This window comes from Ranitomeya imitator, chromosome 5 (assembly GCF_032444005.1).
Source record: "Ranitomeya imitator isolate aRanImi1 chromosome 5, aRanImi1.pri, whole genome shotgun sequence".
In the NCBI taxonomy this organism is placed as follows: domain Eukaryota; kingdom Metazoa; phylum Chordata; class Amphibia; order Anura; family Dendrobatidae; genus Ranitomeya; species Ranitomeya imitator.
In genome coordinates, this window is record NC_091286.1 from 79251954 (window position 1) to 79265671 (window position 13718).

General features: G+C 49.6%; 1 protein-coding gene across 1 annotated transcript; it reads right to left on the minus strand.

Annotated features, from left to right (window-relative positions):
- Positions 1 to 447: 447 nt before the first annotated feature.
- LOC138681382 (prolyl-tRNA synthetase associated domain-containing protein 1-like) lies at positions 448 to 2291 on the minus strand. Its single transcript, XM_069768846.1, has 2 exons — positions 2178 to 2291; positions 448 to 1029 (listed from the first exon to the last, which is right to left on the minus strand). The coding sequence occupies exons 1-2, from the start codon at positions 2253 to 2255 to the stop codon at positions 592 to 594; spliced, it is 516 nt and encodes a 171-aa protein (XP_069624947.1). The 5' UTR covers positions 2256 to 2291; the 3' UTR covers positions 448 to 591.
- Positions 2292 to 13718: the final 11427 nt, after the last annotated feature.

A 13718-nucleotide genomic window follows, 5' to 3' on the forward strand; every position in this document is an offset into this window, starting at 1 on the left:
GAACAGAAGAAGAGTGAATTGAGCGGAAATTAGTCATGGCCGTTTTGCAAGGATGACCACTCCAAGCCTGACCGATCTGATATATCACCTTCCTGCATGTGGGTACATGATATCATTGGTTCTCGGAAGATGAAAACTTCTGTTTCGTGGATGATGGCGCCAATCATTTCTCTTAGTCGCATTCGTTAAATATAGAAGGATCCAGGTCCTCACTTCCTTCACAGTCATCTTCGTCCCCTATTAACTAGAAGAAATCAGCAGAGCAGCCTTGTCTGATGACGCCTGAGACAAAGGGGCTCCGATGACCCAAAATTAGAGCTAAAGCCTGAAAGCGGAAAATCCTAATCTGTGTCCTATGCAGACGCGTGTAGTCTGATCCCACAGTATCACGCCTACATTGTAGTCTATGGAAAGTATTTTAGCAATGAGTAGGTGACAGACAGAAGATAATAAGCAGCGCTGCAATGTTTTCAATCATACATGAATAATATAATAACAGCGTAAAATTCAATGTCAACACATAAACGCCAATAAAAGCGTTCTTCAGTTACACAACCATGAACATTATGCATTTTGGAGAATAAATCATGTCTAGAGTTGATCATCAAAGTTTATCATTATAGGATCATGACCCGTCTTTTTCAAAAAGGCGACAAACTCGTCTGGAGTCATCCCCATTGTTGCAGAATTGGTCATGGGGTGGAAATAGACCTTCTCATGGCCGCCTTCTAGAAACTTAGAATCCAGGACAAACTTGACGTCTCCTTTGGCATCACAGAAGAGGGCGAGTGGGGTGGCGCAGCCCTGACCCACTTTCAGTTTTTCAATCATGGAAGCTTCATCTGCAAACCTGAGATTTCCGCTTCCAACGTTCAACCTTTTTGCTAGATCGTTCAGGTTTACTTGGCGGTCGTGGAGCACGGTGACCAGCCACAGCCCTTTCTTCTTCTTATCTTTCAGGAACAGGTTTTTACTATGTGCCCCGTTGAGATGCTGGACATGTGGCATCATCTCTTCCACTGTGAAGACCTGGAAGACACAATTCAATATAAACATTGGGTGGACCAGGTTCCATCTATGTGGCTGCAGACTCGAGAATCAGGATTCTCCGGGGCCGGAAGCGTGCGGTCATGTGACCTCCAGTAAGGAATATGCATGCTCCCCGACACAGTCTGACTAGACATGCACGGCCTAGCTTAATACAAGTGAACGGAGCAAGGCCGCGCACGTCTAGTTGGAATGTGACCTCCAGTAAGGAATATGCATGCTCCCCGACACAGTCCGACTAGACATGCACGGCCTAGCTTAATACAAGTGAACAGAGCAAGGCCGCGCACGTCTAGTTGGAATGTGGCCGGAAGTAGAGTGGCACGATTTTTTCTCATTTGTCATCGGTATACAATTCAATTTTTACAGCAGGAGCAGCTATTAATCATTTACACGACCATTGTGTTTCCTATGTTACAGAACTGCAATGCATCCGTTATAATCAGACGCTAGACTGTAACATCCGATTTTTTTTTCTCGCACTCAGACTTGAATCGTCCCATTTGCATCCGATATTCAGATGGCACTTGGCCATGCAAGTCAATGGATCTGATTTTCATGGACTGACAAAATGGAGAAATTTCTTTTTCCATCTTCACATGTGAGAAAGTTCTAATTCTAAGTTATACCACAAAGCATCATCCATAATAGTAATTGAAGGTTCTGCTCTGCGATACCTGTGTGTTGCGCCATTCCTCTTATTTTCTGTGAAAACAAAACTAATAAATTGATAACTGGGTGTTCCCATCCCTTTGTCAGATGGTCGTGTACGTATGATTGGTCAGCATCAGAAAGTTCATAGACACACTCCTAACTAGTAACAGCTAAAAATCCAATTTATTAAAAACATTCCGGTAGGAAAAACAGAGGGAAAAGACTTGCAATCATTTTGTTTGGACAGGTGACAGCAGCCATTAGGACCAGCAGAGGGCGCTGTACACAGCGTAAACTTCATACAAAAGAAAATATAGAGATACAGCGCCCTCTGGTGGCAACATGTATAGCACAACGTGGCACAGACGGAAGAACCGACGCTCCATGTGTATACAGTACAGCCCCGGTGCCGGTGTATTAGCCGGTCACAACCATGCCTGCATTTTGTGAGGTGACCCCGTGCAGCCCTGACCTACCTCCGGGTGCTCCACACACACTGGCTGAATTCCCAGCTCCTGGAGATACTGCTGCAGCTCATCCCTTAGAGAAGACATGTTGTTGCTCTGCTGCCCCCTGCTGTTCAATCAGGGCTGTGGTCTTTTTTTTTAATTAAAACTTTATTATATCCAAAGTGCAAACAAACCCATTGTGTAGAATTTTGAGCAGTGCGTATACGGATAGTACGCGCGCTGCGTAGTCTGTATGTACTGCCGTATCATGGACACACGGTCGCTGTTCATATCTCAGTGCGGGTCTATGAGGTAAATCCCTAACAATAAGTCGGGGCTATATTGTATCTCTGGCCGCAAGGTCAGTCACAGCTTATTGTATCTGAAGGAGGCCATGGACGACCCATGAGGAACTGTGAGGCGCAAATTATTCAAATCATCCAAGTTTTTTGAAGCAATTTGCATCATGACCCCATTCACTTACACCGCGCTGGCGCTGGGATGTAGCAGCGGCAGAGCACGATTTTTTTTGTCTTGTGACATATTGTGGACAAAAATCACTGAGTAGCCCCAGACAACAAGAACAACTGTATACTTCCATGCCGCTCAGTATCTTGTATCCCTGAAAATCTCTAAAAGCGTTATTTTCATTATATTAAATGAACAAAGATGCAAAGTCCGTATAAAAATAAGCACCTTTGCAATTTACCAGCATCATAGCAGCGCTTCCAAGTTCTATAAGCTTGTAAGCACTGCGCTCATTGCCTAGGAGACTGGCCACCTCCAATACGCTACAGCAGTGGCCGGTCTCCTAGGTAATGAGCACAGCACTTACAAGCTCTCTTTTAATAATACAGCTTGCAAATGCTGCTCTGAAGCCGACTGGATCGCTGGATTTCCGGATCACTCCTCTGATGCTCCAAAGGAAAAGCTGCTGCTGCTTGCACAGGCCTGGAGCGCAACAACCCAGCTGCTCCGAACTGTCATCCAGGAGTGTATTGCTGCTCCGAGCTGTCAACCGGGAGTGCACTGCTGCTCCAAACTGTCAACCAGGAGTGCACTGCTGCTCTGAACTGTCAACCAGGAGTCTACTGCTGCTCCGAACTGTCAACCGGGAGTCTACTGCTGCTCCGAACTGTCAACCGGGAGTGTACTGCTGCTCCGAGCTGTCAACCAGGAGTGTACTGCTGCTCCGGTCAACCAGGAGTGTGCTGCTGCTCCGAACTGTCAATCAGGAGTGCACTGCTGCTCCAAACTGTCATCCAGGAGTGTACTGCTGCTCCGAACTGTCATCCAGGAGTGTGCTGCTGCTCCGAACTGTCAACCAGGAGTGTGCTGCTGCTCCGAACTGTCAATCAGGAGTGCACTGCTGCTCCAAACTGTCATCCAGGAGTGCACTGCTGCTCCGAACTGTCAACCAGGAGTGTACTGCTACTCCGAACTGTCAACCAGGAGTGTGCTGCTGCTCCGAACTGTCAACCAGGAGTGTACTGCTGCTCCGAGCTGTCAACCAGGAGTGTACAGCTACTCCAGTCAACCAGGAGTGTACTGCTGCTCCGAACTGTCAACCAGGAGTGTACTGCTGCTCCGAACTGTCAACCAGGAGTGTACTGCTGCTCTTAACTGTCATCCAGGCATGTACTGCTGCTCCGAGCTGTCAACCAGGAGTGTACTGCTGCTCCGAACTGTCAATCAGGAGTGCACTGCTGCTCCGAGCTGTCAACCAGGAGTGTACTGCTGCTCCGAGCTGTCAACCAGGAGTGTACTGCTGCTCCGAACTGTCAACCAGGAGTGTGCTGCTACTCCGAACTGTCAATCAGGAGTGCACTGCTGCTCCGAACTGTCAACCAGGAGTGTACTGCTGCTCCGAGCTGTCAACCAGGAGTGTACAGCTGCTCCAGTCAACCAGGAGGGTACTGCTGCTCCGAGCTGTCAACCAGGAGTGTACAGCTGCTCCAGTCAACCAGGAGTGTACTGCTGCTCCGAACTGTCAACCGGGAGTCTACTGCTGCTCCGAACTGTCAACCGGGAGTGTACTGCTGCTCCGAGCTGTCAACCAGGAGTGTACTGCTGCTCCGGTCAACCAGGAGTGTGCTGCTGCTCCGAACTGTCAATCAGGAGTGCACTGCTGCTCCAAACTGTCATCCAGGAGTGTACTGCTGCTCCGAACTGTCATCCAGGAGTGTGCTGCTGCTCCGAACTGTCAACCAGGAGTGTGCTGCTGCTCCGAACTGTCAATCAGGAGTGCGCTGCTGCTCCGAACTGTCAACCAGGAGTGTACTGCTACTCCGAGCTGTCAACCAGGAGTGTACAGCTGCTCCAGTCAACCAGGAGTGTACTGCTGCTCCGAACTGTCAACCGGGAGTCTACTGCTGCTCCGAACTGTCAACCGGGAGTGTACTGCTGCTCCGAGCTGTCAACCAGGAGTGTACTGCTGCTCCGGTCAACCAGGAGTGTGCTGCTGCTCCGAACTGTCAATCAGGAGTGCACTGCTGCTCCAAACTGTCATCCAGGAGTGTACTGCTGCTCCGAACTGTCATCCAGGAGTGTGCTGCTGCTCCGAACTGTCAACCAGGAGTGTGCTGCTGCTCCGAACTGTCAATCAGGAGTGCGCTGCTGCTCCGAACTGTCAACCAGGAGTGTACTGCTACTCCGAGCTGTCAACCAGGAGTGTACAGCTGCTCCAGTCAACCAGGAGTGTACTGCTGCTCCGAACTGTCAACCAGGAGTGTACTGCTGCTCCGAACTGTCAACCAGGAGTGTACTGCTGCTCTGAACTGTCATCCAGGCGTGTACTGCTGCTCCGAGCTGTCAACCAGGAGTGTACTACTGCTCCGAACTGTCAATCAGGAGTGCACTGCTGCTCCGAACTGTCAACCAGGAGTGTACTGCTGCTCCGAGCTGTCAACCAGGAGTGTACAGCTGCTCCAGTCAACCAGGAGTGTACTGCTGCTCCGAACTGTCAACCAGGAGTGTGCTGCTGCTCCGAACTGTCAATCAGGAGTGCACTGCTGCTCCGAACTGTCAACCAGGAGTGTACTGCTGCTCCGAGCTGTCAACCAGGAGTGTACTGCTGCTCCGAACTGTCAACCAGGAGTGTGCTGCTTCTCCGAACTGTCAATCAGGAGTGCACTGCTGCTCCGAACTGTCAACCAGGAGTGTACTGCTGCTCCGAGCTGTCAACCAGGAGTGTACAGCTGCTCCAGTCAACCAGGAGGGTACTGCTGCTCCGAGCTGTCAACCAGGAGTGTACAGCTGCTCCAGGCAACCAGGAGTGTACTGCTGCTCCGAACTGTCAACCGGGAGTCTACTGCTGCTCCGAACTGTCAACCGGGAGTGTACTGCTGCTCCGAGCTGTCAACCAGGAGTGTACTGCTGCTCCGGTCAACCAGGAGTGTGCTGCTGCTCCGAACTGTCAACCAGGAGTGTACAGCTGCTCCAGTCAACCAGGAGTGTACTGCTGCTCCGAACTGTCAACCGGGAGTCTACTGCTGCTCCGAACTGTCAACCGGGAGTGTACTGCTGCTCCGAGCTGTCAACCAGGAGTGTACTGCTGCTCCGGTCAACCAGGAGTGTGCTGCTGCTCCGAACTGTCAATCAGGAGTGCACTGCTGCTCCAAACTGTCATCCAGGAGTGTACTGCTGCTCCGAACTGTCATCCAGGAGTGTGCTGCTGCTCCGAACTGTCAACCAGGAGTGTGCTGCTGCTCCGAACTGTCAATCAGGAGTGCACTGCTGCTCCAAACTGTCATCCAGGAGTGCACTGCTGCTCCGAACTGTCAACCAGGAGTGTACTGCTACTCCGAGCTGTCAACCAGGAGTGTACAGCTGCTCCAGTCAACCAGGAGTGTACTGCTGCTCCGAACTGTCAACCAGGAGTGTACTGCTGCTCCGAACTGTCAACCAGGAGTGTACTGCTGCTCTGAACTGTCATCCAGGCGTGTACTGCTGCTCCGAGCTGTCAACCAGGAGTGTACTACTGCTCCGAACTGTCAATCAGGAGTGCACTGCTGCTCCGAACTGTCAACCAGGAGTGTACTGCTGCTCCGAGCTGTCAACCAGGAGTGTACAGCTGCTCCAGTCAACCAGGAGTGTACTGCTGCTCCGAACTGTCAACCAGGAGTGTGCTGCTGCTCCGAACTGTCAATCAGGAGTGCACTGCTGCTCCGAACTGTCAACCAGGAGTGTACTGCTGCTCCGAGCTGTCAACCAGGAGTGTACAGCTGCTCCAGTCAACCAGGAGTGTACTGCTGCTCCGAGCTGTCAACCAGGAGTGTACTGCTGCTCCAGTCAACCAGGAGTGTACTGCTGCTCCGAACTGTCAACCAGGAGTGTACTGCTGCTCCGAACTGTCATCCAGGAGTGTACTGCTGCTCCGAACTGTCATCCAGGAGTGTGCTGCTGCTCCGAACTGTCAACCAGGAGTGTACAGCTGCTCCAGTCAACCAGGAGTGTACTGCTGCTCCGAACTGTCAACCAGGAGTGTACAGCTGCTCCAGTCAACCAGGAGTGTACTGCTGCTCCGAACTGTGAACCAGGAGTGTACTGCTGCTCCAGTCAACCAGGAGTGTACTGCTGCTCCGAACTGTCAACCAGGAGTGTACTGCTGCTCTGAACTGTCATCCAGGCGTGTACTGCTGCTCCGAGCTGTCAACCAGGAGTGTACTGCTGCTCCAGTTAACCAGGAGTGTACTGCTGCTCCGAACTGTCAACCAGGAGTGTACTGCTGCTCCGAACTGTCAACCCGGAGTGTACTGCTGCTCCGAACTGTCAACCGGGAGTGTACTGCTGCTCCGAACTGTCAACCGGGAGTGTACTGCTGCTCCGAACTGTCAACCGGGAGTGTACTGCTGCTCCAGTCAACCAGGAGTGTACTGCTGTTCCGAACTGTCATCCAGGAGTGTACTGCTGCTCCGAACTGTCAACCGGGAGTGTACTGCTGCTCCAGTCAACCAGGAGTGTACTGCTGCTCCGAACTGTCAACCAGGAGTGTACTGCTGCTCCGAGCTGTCAACCAGGAGTGTACTGCTGCTCCAGTCAACCAGGAGTGTATTGCTGCTCCGAACTGTCAACCGAGAGTGTACTGCTGCTCCGAACTGTCAACCGGGAGTGTACTGCTGCTCCGAACTGTCAACCGGGAGTGTACTGCTGCTCCAGTCAACCAGGAGTGTACTGCTGCTCCGAACTGTCAACCAGGAGTGTACTGCTGCTCCGAGCTGTCAACCAGGAGTGTACTGCTGCTCCAGTCAACCAGGAGTGTATTGCTGCTCCGAACTGTCAACCGAGAGTGTACTGCTGCTCCGAACTGTCAACCGGGAGTGTACTGCTGCTCCGAACTGTCAACCGGGAGTGTACTGCTGCTCCGAACTGTCAACCGGGAGTGTACTGCTGCTCTGAACTGTCAACCGGGAGTGTACTGCTGCTCCGAACTGTCAACCGGGAGTGTACTGCTGCTCTGAACTGTCAACCGGGAGTGTACTGCTGCTCTGAACTGTCAACCGGGAGTGTACTGCTGCTTCGAACTGTCATCCAGGAGTGTACTGCTGCTCCGAACTGTCAACCGGGAGTGTACTGCTGCTCCGAACTGTCAACTGGGAGTGTACTGCTGCTCCGAACTGTCAACCGGGAGTGTACTGCTGCTCCGAACTGTCAACCGGGAGTGTACTACTGCTCCGAACTGTCAACAAGGAGTGTTGTTATGATAAGCAACTCAGTAACACAATGTACATAGCGATCAGAGCACATACAGTGATCTGACAATAACCCAAAATAATAGAACGAGCTCTGAGACGTGGAAACTCTGTAGACCGCAATTCCTGATCCTCTCCAAACACAACTAGAGGCAGCTGTGGATTGCGCCTAACGCTCCCTATGCAACTCGGCACAGCCTGAGAAACTAACTAGCCTGAAGATAGAAAAATAAGCCTACCTTGCCTCAGAGAAATACCCCAAAGGAAAAGGCAGCCCCCCACATATAATGACTGTGAGTAAGATGAAAAGACAAACGTAGGGATGAAATAGATTCAGCAAAGTGAGGCCCGATATTCTAGACAGAACGAGGATAGGAAAGATAACTTTGCGGTCTACACAAAACCCTAAAGAAAACCACGCAAAGGGGGCAAAAAGACCCTCCGTACCGAACTAACGGCACGGAGGTACACCCTTTGCGTCCCAGAGCTTCCAGCAAAACAAATAGACAAGCTGGACAGAAAAAATAGCAACAAATAGCAAAGAAGCACTTAGCTATGCAGAGCAGCAGGCCACAGGAATGATCCAGAGAAACACAAGTCCAACACTGGAACATTGACAGGAAGCATGGATCAAAGCATCAGGTGGAGTTAAGTAGAGAAGCAGCTAACGACCTCACCAGATCACCTGAGGGAGGAAACTCAGAAGCTGCAGTACCACTTTCCTCCACAAACGGAAGCTCCCAGAGAGAATCAGCCGAAGTACCACTTGTGACCACAGGAGTGAACTCTGCCACAGAATTCACAACAGTACCCCCCCCTTGAGGAGGGGTCACTGAACCCTCACCAGAGCCCCCAGGCCGACCAGGATGAGCCACATGAAAGGCACGAACAAGATCGGGAGCATGGACATCAGAGGCAAAAGCCCAGGAATTATCTTCCTGAGCATAACCCTTCCATTTAACCAGATACTGGAGTTTCCGTCTTGAAACACGAGAATCCAAAATCTTCTCCACAATATACTCCAATTCCCCCTCCACCAAAACCGGGGCAGGAGGCGCAACAGATGGGACCATAGGTGCCACGTATCTCCGCAACAATGACCTATGGAATACGTTATGTATGGAAAAAGAATCTGGAAGGGTCAGACGAAAAGACACAGGATTAAGAACCTCAGAAATCCTATACGGACCAATAAAACGAGGTTTAAACTTAGGAGAGGAAACCTTCATAGGAATATGACGAGAAGATAACCAAACCAGATCCCCAACACGAAGTCGGGGACCCACACAGCGTCTGCGATTAGCGAAAAGTTGAGCCTTCTCCTGGGACAAGGTCAAATTGTCCACTACCTGAGTCCAAATCTGCTGCAACCTGTCCACCACAGTATCCACACCAGGACAGTCCGAAGACTCAACCTGTCCTGAAGAGAAACGAGGATGGAACCCAGAATTGCAGAAAAACGGCGAAACCAAGGTAGCCGAGCTGGCCCGATTATTAAGGGCGAACTCAGCCAAAGGCAAAAAGGACACCCAGTCATCCTGATCAGCAGAAACAAAGCATCTCAGATATGTTTCCAAGGTCTGATTGGTTCGTTCGGTCTGGCCATTAGTCTGAGGATGGAAAGCCGAGGAAAAAGACAAGTCAATGCCCATCCTACCACAAAAGGCTCGCCAAAACCTCGAAACAAACTGGGAACCTCTGTCAGAAACAATATTCTCTGGAATGCCATGCAAACGAACCACATGCTGGAAGAACAAAGGCACCAAATCAGAGGAGGAAGGCAATTTAGACAAGGGTACCAGATGGACCATCTTAGAAAAGCGATCACAGACCACCCAAATGACTGACATCTTTTGAGAAACGGGAAGGTCAGAAATAAAATCCATAGAGATATGTGTCCAAGGCCTCTTCGGGACCGGCAAGGGCAAAAGCAACCCACTGGCACGAGAACAGCAGGGCTTAGCCCGAGCACAAATCCCACAGGACTGCACAAAAGTACGCACATCCCGCGACAGAGAGGGCCACCAAAAGGATCTAGCCACTAACTCTCTGGTACCAAAGATTCCAGGATGACCAGCCAACACCGAACAATGAAGTTCAGAGATAACTCTATTCGTCCACCTATCAGGGACAAACAGTTTCTCCGCTGGGCAACGATCAGGTTTATTAGCCTGAAATTTTTGAAGCACCCGCCGCAAATCAGGGGAGATGGCAGACACAATTACTCCTTCCTTGAGGATACCCGCCGGCTCAGATAAACCCGGAGAGTCGGGCACAAAACTCCTAGACAGAGCATCCGCCTTCACATTTTTAGAGCCCAGAAGGTACGAAATCACAAAGTCAAAACGGGCAAAAAACAACGACCAACGAGCTTGTCTAGGATTCAAGCGCTTGGCAGACTCGAGATAAGTCAAGTTCTTATGATCAGTCAATACCACCACGCGATGCTTAGCTCCTTCAAGCCAATGACGCCACTCCTCGAATGCCCACTTCATGGCCAGCAACTCTCGGTTGCCCACATCATAATTTCGCTCAGCAGGCGAAAACTTCCTGAAAAAGAAAGCGCATGGTTTCATCACTGAGCAACCAGAACCTCTCTGTGACAAAACAGCCCCTGCTCCAATCTCAGAAGCATCAACCTCAACCTGGAACGGAAGAGAAACATCTGGTTGACACAACACAGGGGCAGAAGAAAAACGACGCTTCAACTCTTGAAAAGCTTCCACAGCAGCAGAAGACCAATTGACCAAATCAGCACCCTTCTTGGTCAAATCGGTCAATGGTTTGGCAATACTAGAAAAATTGCAGATGAAGCGACGATAAAAATTAGCAAAGCCCAGGAACTTTTGCAGACTTTTCAGAGATGTCGGCTGAGTCCAATCATGGATGGCTTGGACCTTAACCGGATCCATCTCGATAGTAGAAGGGGAAAAGATGAACCCCAAAAATGAAACCTTCTGCACACCAAAGAGACACTTTGATCCCTTCACAAACAAAGAATTAGCACGCAGGACCTGAAAAACCGTTCTGACCTGCTTCACATGAGACTCCCAATCATCCGAGAAGATCAAAATGTCATCCAAGTACACAATCAGGAATTTATCCAGGTACTCACGGAAGATGTCATGCATAAAGGATTGAAACACTGATGGAGCATTGGCAAGTCCGAACGGCATCACTAGATACCCAAAATGACCCTCGGGCGTATTAAATGCAGTTTTCCATTCATCGCCTTGCCTGATTCTCACCAGATTATACGCACCACGAAGATCTATCTTAGTGAACTAACTAGCCCCCTTAATCCGAGCAAACAAATCAGATAACAATGGCAAGGGGTACTGAAATTTAACAGTGATCTTATTAAGAAGGCGGTAATCTATACACGGTCTCAGCGAACCATCCTTCTTGGCTACAAAAAAGAACCCTGCTCCTAATGGCGACGATGACGGGCGAATATGCCCCTTCTCCAGGGATTCCTTCACATAACTACGCATAGCGGTGTGCTCAGGCACGGATAAATTAAACAGTCGACCTTTTGTAAATTTACTTCCAGGAATCAAATTGATAGCACAATCACAATCCCTATGCGGAGGCAGGGCATCGGACTTGGGCTCATCAAATACATCCCGGTAATCAGACAAGAACTCTGGAACCTCAGAAGGGGTGGATGACGAAATTGACAGAAATGGAACATCACCATGTACCCCCTGACAACCCCAGCTGGACACCAACATGGAATTCCAATCCAATACTGGATTATGGGCTTGTAGCCATGGCAACCCCAACACGACCACATCATGCAGATTATGCAACACCAGAAAGCGAATAACCTCCTGATGTGCAGGAGCCATGCACATGGTCAGCTGGGTCCAGTATTGAGGCTTATTCTTGGCCAAAGGTGTAGCATCAATTCCTCTCAATGGAATAGGACACTGCAAGGGCTCCAATAAAAACCCACAACGTTTAGCATAATCCAAGTCCATCAAATTCAGGGCAGCGCCTGAATCCACAAACGCCATGACAGAATACGACGACCAGGAGCATATCAAGGTAACGGACAGAAGAAATTTTGACTGTACAGTACCAATGGCGGCAGACCTAGCGTACCGCTTAGTGTGCTTAGGACAATCAGAGATAGCATGAGTGGAATCACCACAGTAGAAACACAGCCCATTCAGACGTCTGTGTTCTTGCCGTTCAACTCTGGTCATAGTCCTATCGCACTGCATAGGCTCAGGTTTAATCTCAGGTAATACCGCCAAATGGTACACAGATTTACGCTCATGCAAGCGTCGACCGATCTGAATGGCCAAAGACATAGACTCATTCAAACCAGCGGGCATAGGAAATCCCACCATGACATCCTTAATGGCTTCAGAGAGACCCTTTCTGAAAATGGCTGCAAGCGCAGATTCATTCCATTGAGTGAGCACGGACCATTTTCTAAATGTCTGGCAATATAGCTCTATCTCATCCTGAGCCTGACAAAGAGCCAGCAAATTTTTTTCTGCCTGATCTACTGAATTAGGCTCATCGTACAGCAATCCAAGCGCCAGGAAAAACGCATCGATATCACTCAATGCAGGATCTCCTGACGCAAGAGAAAATGCCCAGTCCTGAGGGTCGCCACGCAAAAAAGAAATGACGATCCTAACCTGTTGCGCTGGGTCACCAGAGGAGCGAGGTTTCAAAGCCAGAAACAGTTTACAATTATTCTTGAAACTCAGAAATTTAGTTCTATCTCCAAAAAACAAATCTGGAATAGGAATTCTCGGTTCTAACAAAGAATTCTGAACCACAAAATTTTGAATATCTTGAACTCTTGCCGTGAGCTGATCTACACATGAAGACAGACCTTTAATGTCCATTGTAACACCTGTGTCTTGAACCACCCAAATGTCTAGGGGAAAAAAAAGACAAATCACAGTGCAAAGGAAAAAAAATGGTCTCAGAACTTCTTTTTTCCCTCTATTGAGAATCATTAGTACTTTTGGCTTCCTGTACTGTTATGATAAGCAACTCAGTAACACAATGTACATAGCGATCAGAGCACATACAGTGATCTGACAATAACCCAAAATAATAGAACGAGCTCTGAGACGTGGAAACTCTGTAGACCGCAATTCCTGATCCTCTCCAAACACAACTAGAGGCAGCTGTGGATTGCGCCTAACGCTCCCTATGCAACTCGGCACAGCCTGAGAAACTAACTAGCCTGAAGATAGAAAAATAAGCCTACCTTGCCTCAGAGAAATATCCCAAAGGAAAAGGCAGCCCCCCACATATAATGACTGTGAGTAAGATGAAAAGACAAACGTAGGGATGAAATAGATTCAGCAAAGTGAGGCCCGATATTCTAGACAGAACGAGGATAGGAAAGATAACTTTGCGGTCTACACAAAACCCTAAAGAAAACCACGCAAAGGGGGCAAAAAGACCCTCCGTACCGAACTAACGGCACGGAGGTACACCCTTTGCGTCCCAGAGCTTCCAGCAAAACAAATAGACAAGCTGGACAGAAAAAATAGCAACAAATAGCAAAGAAGCACTTAGCTATGCAGAGCAGCAGGCCACAGGAATGATCCAGAGAAACACAAGTCCAACACTGGAACATTGACAGGAAGCATGGATCAAAGCATCAGGTGGAGTTAAGTAGAGAAGCAGCTAACGACCTCACCAGATCACCTGAGGGAGGAAACTCAGAAGCTGCAGTACCACTTTCCTCCACAAACGGAAGCTCCCAGAGAGAATCAGCCGAAGTACCACTTGTGACCACAGGAGTGAACTCTGCCACAGAATTCACAACAGTACCCCCCCCTTGAGGAGGGGTCACTGAACCCTCACCAGAGCCCCCAGGCCGACCAGGATGAGCCACATG

Excerpts from the sequence above, each read along its gene's own strand:
- LOC138681382 (XM_069768846.1), bottom strand. The coding sequence starts at position 2,255 with ATGTCTTCTCTAAGGGATGAGCTGCAGCAGTATCTCCAGGAGCTGGGA. Across the intron at positions 1,030-2,177 it reads TGTGTGTGGAGCACCCGGAG|GTCTTCACAGTGGAAGAGAT; the intron begins GTAGGTCAGGGC and ends TGTGTCTTCCAG.